At 54.3% G+C, this 6,100-nt stretch overlaps 1 protein-coding gene across 1 annotated transcript; it reads left to right on the top strand.

The window, feature by feature from the left end:
- The first annotated feature begins 1,446 nt into the window (after positions 1–1,446).
- On the top strand, positions 1,447–2,927 carry LOC136473937 (uncharacterized). The gene is made up of 3 exons (XM_066471555.1): positions 1,447–1,857; positions 1,967–2,389; positions 2,683–2,927. Exons 1-3 carry the CDS (start codon positions 1,729–1,731, stop codon positions 2,770–2,772), a joined length of 642 nt encoding a protein of 213 aa, XP_066327652.1. The 5' UTR covers positions 1,447–1,728; the 3' UTR covers positions 2,773–2,927.
- The last annotated feature ends 3,173 nt before the right edge of the window (positions 2,928–6,100 follow it).

The following is a 6,100-nucleotide window of genomic DNA, read 5'->3' as shown; positions in this document are numbered from 1 at the left end:
AGAACTAAAGTTTGGTGCCCACCTCTCTGACGGCATCGGTAGTTAGGGTTTGCCTCAACTGAAAACACAGTGCTTGGCCGGTGGGTGAGCTCCGGTGGCTATAAAAATAGCTTGCCGAGCTATTTCTCTCAAACCTAAGCCACGTTATTTACGTTGCTGTTATCCAACAAAAAACACGATAGGAAGCCATGACAGGGGAGATGTTCCCAGGAAAATGAAGGTGCAGAGCGGAGGTCCAATCTTACCATACTGGGTCCTCCGCCACGGGAGGAAGTAAACAAAGTTGTGCGATCATTCGGTTCATCATTGTATAATCGCATCATCAGTAATTCAGTATCAGTATGTATAGAAACATACCCCAGCATGATGACACCATGATTGAGTCCTTTCCAACGCGCGCCTCGTCCGTGCCCGCATGGCCGCCTGTCCTTGGTTTGGTTGGCTCCTCGGGCAAGGAGTCAAGGACCATGTATGTGTTGGTAGCGGAGTGCATTTTTCACGGCGAGATTCGTATGCGATGACGGGCGCGACGAATCCAATCCCGGCGGGTAAACCAAGTTTCATGGCGCTGGCGCAGAGGAGCTGGGTGCTCGTGGGGGCAGCAAGACAAACGAATGAAGCTTGAGCGTGCAGCCCGGAGCTGGGTGAATATCTAGCCTTATAAGTTGTATTTTTCAGCTAATAAATAATATTTTTCTCTTACGATAAATTAACTAACGATATTGTCAGACATGGCTTATCAAACGAACAGGCGAAACGACGACGGTCTGAACTCTGAACAGGGCAGGGCTGCATCTGGCTATTTTCTGGGGACACCGAGCTGGGATTCTCTCGGCGGAAGGCGGAACGGGAAAAAGGTCGTCGGTGAGTGGTGGTGGGGAACCAAAGCAAGTGCGTGCGCGCCCGTGCCAGCCATTCATGTCACAATTATCGGGCCCAAAAAGGCGCCCTCCTCGCCCTCGATACCCACGCCGCGTCCCCCGTCGGAATCCCTGCCGGATCCCAAACACCGAGCAAATTCAAAGGCCTTCTTCCCCTTCCGGAGCCGTGACCACTGACCAAGTGACCAGAAACCCCAAGCTGCACTGAGCAGTGAGCACGGTTCCCCTGCCTCCTCTCTGTCCGTGTCTAGTACTTTAAGTAGTAACCTCTCGCTTAATCACCTGCTAAGGCCGGGGGCGATTAGACGCAAATCAGCATGAAGATCAGCGCAGATCTGACCATGGATTAACATAACCCTTTACCCCATCATCATGGTGGCCGAAAAGTAGCAAATAAAGCCTGCTAGCTCCTGCCCGGCTTTGTTGTTGTTGTTACCTAGCGGCAGGCTTTGCTTTGTGTTCAGCTAGCTCTTGACCTCTTGTGCTCTGGACGGGAGGGTGGTGCGGTCGTGCTGGTGCCCGTTGTGCTTGTGCTTTGGGCTTTGGCTTTCTAGGTGCCCTCTGCAGTCTGCACTCTGCCCTGCACCTGCACTCAGGTCACCCAACCCAACCCACCAGTGTCCAGTCACTGCACTACTCGGCTCGGCTGCTCCCCACCACCGTGTGCCCCGCTTCCTTCTTCAACAACGCCCTCAAAGGCCACCGCTCCACTAGCTTCACCACTCTCATTTCCAAGGCACCGACTCAAGAACACTGAGCACCAGCACCAGCATTGCAGCTTGCAGGAGCTGAAGCAAAGAGTGGTAGAGAGTGACACGAGAGCTGATCGAGGTGGGAAGAAGAAACGATGGGCGATGTGACGACGACGCTGCTCTGCAACGCCGTGCCCGTGCGCGTGCGCGTGCGGTGCTCCTGCACGCTCCTCGCGCTGCTGCTCTGCTTCCAGCTCCTGCACACATCGTCGCAGGCCTTCAAGGTACGTAGACATGCACTGCACTGCACTGCACGCCCATTGTTCGCTGCACCTGCACTCGCAGCAGCTACGCTACATTGCACGAGTAAGCCTAACGATGTGTACGTTTCAGCTGCGCGGAGGCGTGGGCGGCGGCTACGAGGAGAAGAAGGTCCCGCTGGCCGTCATCGTGCCGGACCCGTCGCCGGAGCTGTCGGGACTGTCCCCGTCCCCGCTCGCCGCGCCGGCGCCGGTCCACGGCGGCGGCGGCGACGACATGCGGCCCAGGCTGCCGACGGAGCGGTCGTGGCGCCGGGGCAGGGGAGAGGTTCGGCGCGCCGCGCACCCGCCGGCGGCCACGGCCGCGCGCGAGGCGCCCGCGGCGGCGTCGGCTGGCCCCGCCAGAGCCCCTACCACCGCCGGGGCGCCGGCGCCGGACTCCGGTAGCGGCGGCGGCACGGCGTTCATCAGTAGCAGCCCCGCCGTGGCGGTCCCGCGCGGCGTCACGGACACGGCCACCATCCTGCCCATGCCCGCGCCCGGAGAAAAGCGGCAGGTGGGTAGTGGTGTACGTAGTGCGATCTCACGGCGCGGCCCATTGCACTGCACTGCATGGTTCCATACTTCCATCATGCATCACAGTTTTACATACACTGCCTTGATTACTTTTCCTTCTCCAGTTTAGTAGTAACTTCTTTTTCTCAACAGTAACTTTTAAGAGTTGTAGTATTGGAGAACAAAGAAAAAAAATCCCTATCACCTCATGCATATGCCATTCCCTTATGTTCCATTTTAACGCTGTCACTCTCTGTCTGACTTGTTTCTTGATGACAATTTTGTGGTTTTCAGGAGGTTGGAGCCGCCAGTTCGGTTGAAGCCGCCTGTGTAATGCCGCTGCTGCTGGGGCTTATGGTGATGATGGCGTCTTTTGGGATTTAAGCTCAGCCTAGATGCATGCGGTTTAAAAGTAGCAGGCTAGCAGGCTAGCAGCAAAGAGATAAAAGCTTGTTTCTTTCTGTGCCGGCGGCCGCTCCCTGACCCCTCTTCTAATCCCCTGTAAACAAAGCCCGTCAAGTCTTCCTTTTTATCTGCCACGCACGTCGTTCCTGTCATCTTTTTGAGAATATTGACACTAGCAGCATAGTATGTGCACAGCACAGTGCACGGTTTGGTGCACGTCTGTGCCATGCCATGTGCACGAAAAGCATTGCATGGTATATGCAGTGATACTGAGACTCGAAACGTCGAGGGTACATATGCAACAAGGCAACGATAACACACAAATGACACGGATACTGATCCTTCGTCCAGTGCGCACTGACCATGGCCGTGCCGTCAAAATTTGAGGCCGTGTTCCCAACTTTAAAAGAGGCCCTGCTGGCCTTAAAAAAATAAAATGATATATACACATATATATATATAGCAATACGATAAATAAAAAATCATACCTATTTATTTTGGGATTGCATAATTTTTATTTGAACACAATATCATTCTCTTAGTGTTCTTTAAATTATTTAACAGAATTGAAATAAAAAGACTTGTTTTCACTCGTTGAGTAGTAATTTGTGATCCTCGCAAAAAAAAGAGAGTAGTAATTTGTGTTTTTTATCGGATGTGAGTATATACACTATCGACCGTTTTGCGCAATACAACAGTTCTACTTATACTTATAGCAACGAGTAATTATTCATTAACACAAAGAAATATTTGTATCGATAAATATAAGATAATTAGTCGATTAGATAATTACCTTCCACGAGCTCAGGTCTTTAGGAATCAGGAATTTACCCCTTGTGACCTACACCTGGGCGTTGGCCTCTCGACCTCCACTATCCATCCGGCTTGCAGCTTGCTCGATCACGGAGATGGAGAGACAGCGAAGCTAGGATGGGAGAACTGGGGAGACGGATTGCTGTAGATGGATGCCATGCGCCGGCTTGCTTGATCATGAAGACGAGAGACACGGGGAAGCCAGGATGGGACTACGGGAGAGCCAGGGAGACAGATCGACGTAGATCGATTCAGGTAGCGCGATATAGGAAGAGACGTAGCGTCAGGAGTAATCTGAAAATCAGCAGGGCTTAATGCGCCATAATTTTTGGGCCTCTTAGAATTTGGGGGCATGTACGAACGCACGGGCACGGCCCTGGCACTGACCAGTGTCCAGTGACGTGTCGAGACGCGGCGCGCGTGATGTGTCCTGTTCCACCACTATCGAACGTTGCTTAATCCACCGACACGACACCAGGCCCCTTGCTAGCGGCTCCAAGCCTCCAACGGCACTAGCGTCAGGATGCGCCATTAGCCCCGGCGATGCTTGTCCAAGCTTATCGATGGAGATGAGGTCAGAGCTGACCAGAAATAATGGACAAGATGGGGCTTTTATCTAGCCGGAGCTGGGAAAGTGGCCGAAGAGCGAGGGAGGAAATTTTTAAGAAAAGAAATCAAATATAACTTCTTCGGTCGACGTTGGGACATACGACCTGGGTTGCTTATAGCCTTGTCCTTCTGCTAGGGAGGAGAGGACCGAGCCCAGTGCAAACACACCATGACCTTCCCAGCGTGCCCGGTTCATGGCGCGTCATCGTAAAAATCTTAGATTCTCGATCTTAACTCAAGGATACCTAAATCTTTTATGTATTCGACAAAGATATAACTTCTTCGGGACAAAATAAAGTGGCGAGCGTAATACACGTGACAAGCTGCACAATAAACCAGGCCGCGTGAGAGCGTGACACTCCTGGTCTCGTGGCTTCACTCGGCAGGCACCATCGCCGACAATTTATTTAATGGATGGATCCACCGACCAGGCCTAGCTACGACTTATAGGGCGAGCATGACTGAGCCGCTGAGGCTGGCGTTCAACGCTCTGCTACATACGTGGAGGACAGGATGAGGATGGCCCCTCAAGCCGGCTTCGCCCTTCACCTGACGCAGCTGCTGTCCACAATCAGACCATGGACCGTCCTGATGCTGCAAGATATCCATGGCTGTGATAACTGTGTTCTGAAAGTAGTTCACTTAAGGAAAAAGTTTATTTTTGTCCTCCAACTATGGCTACAGTTTGTTTCTAGCCCTGTAACTCAAAAACTAGACACGCGTAGTCCCTTAACTCTCAAAACCATTTAAAATTGGCCATCGCGCTTATTCGACCGTGGTTTCGGCCCAGTCTCCATGTCTGACGAGCCGGGTCCACATCGCGAGCTTCCATTGTCTCAGGCAGAATAAACAGAAGGGCAATAAGCCTGTGGCTGTCGCTGATGCAAGCTCGTTGCTGCTCCGATTTGGATGCGCGGCAGCACTTGCCGTCCACGCGGGGCCTCCCCTGCTGCACTGTACAGGCTCACCGCCACCGGCTAAGCTCCCTTCCCGGCGAGGCCCCTGATACGGCCTCATCTCCGGACGAACTCGCCACAGCCGCCCGCACTCGCTGCTCTCCTGCGCGCAGATCCGATGCGGGATGGCGCCGGGCTACTCGCCGTAGCTGGAGGTGCTGCCCACGGGAGGGGCCGCCTGGTGACGCGCCAGGCTGGCCACGCACGCTGGAGGTGGCGGGCGTGCCGGGTTGGCCCCACCGGACCCGCATACACCACGACGGCCGAGGGTGGTGGGAGTGGGTCCGGGCGGAGCTGGATCAGGCGGGAGAGATCCCGGCGGCGGCCACACTTTCTTCTTCACCGCCGCTCCCGCCATGGCCCACTCGCCCCCGCCGCATGCCGCCGCCGCGGAATGGCCCCCGCCGTGGCCACACTCTCGCCCAGTCCGACCGTGGCCGTGGCTGCTGCTGTGCGCCTCGCCTGGCCCGTCCATGGCTGTCGCCACACGCCTTGCCCGATGGCGCCGCCTCGTTGCGTGTTGGGGATGGACGAGCAGAAGAGGCCGCGCCCAGAGAGGCCGCCATGGCCGGCCGAGGCGCGACCCGGAGAGGCAGCCATGGCCTGCCGTGCCCCCACGTCGAGCCCCACGCGCCGTAGCTACGACAGGACGTCGCGCTTGTAACAGAACCGACCAATTATACGAAATTAAGTAAGAAAATCACCCGCCAGAGCAGACGATTTGGCAAACTTAAGCCCGTATAACCCGGTAGTCCGTGAAATCACGAAGGATTTCAAACCAACTTCCATTCCAGCCAAGATCGTAATAAGTTTAGCGGTCACCATCACATATTACATAAAAGTTTACAATCTCAGATACGTTAGAGTTTCAACATAATTATTACAAAACCAGTTCGAATAAAAGTAGCGGAAGTCATTTGTTCAAACTA

Source organism: Miscanthus floridulus, chromosome 8 (genome assembly GCF_019320115.1).
Source record: "Miscanthus floridulus cultivar M001 chromosome 8, ASM1932011v1, whole genome shotgun sequence".
In the NCBI taxonomy this organism is placed as follows: domain Eukaryota; kingdom Viridiplantae; phylum Streptophyta; class Magnoliopsida; order Poales; family Poaceae; genus Miscanthus; species Miscanthus floridulus.
Note: the sequence above shows the minus strand (reverse complement) of the source record. Positions and strands in the feature narration are given on the sequence as shown.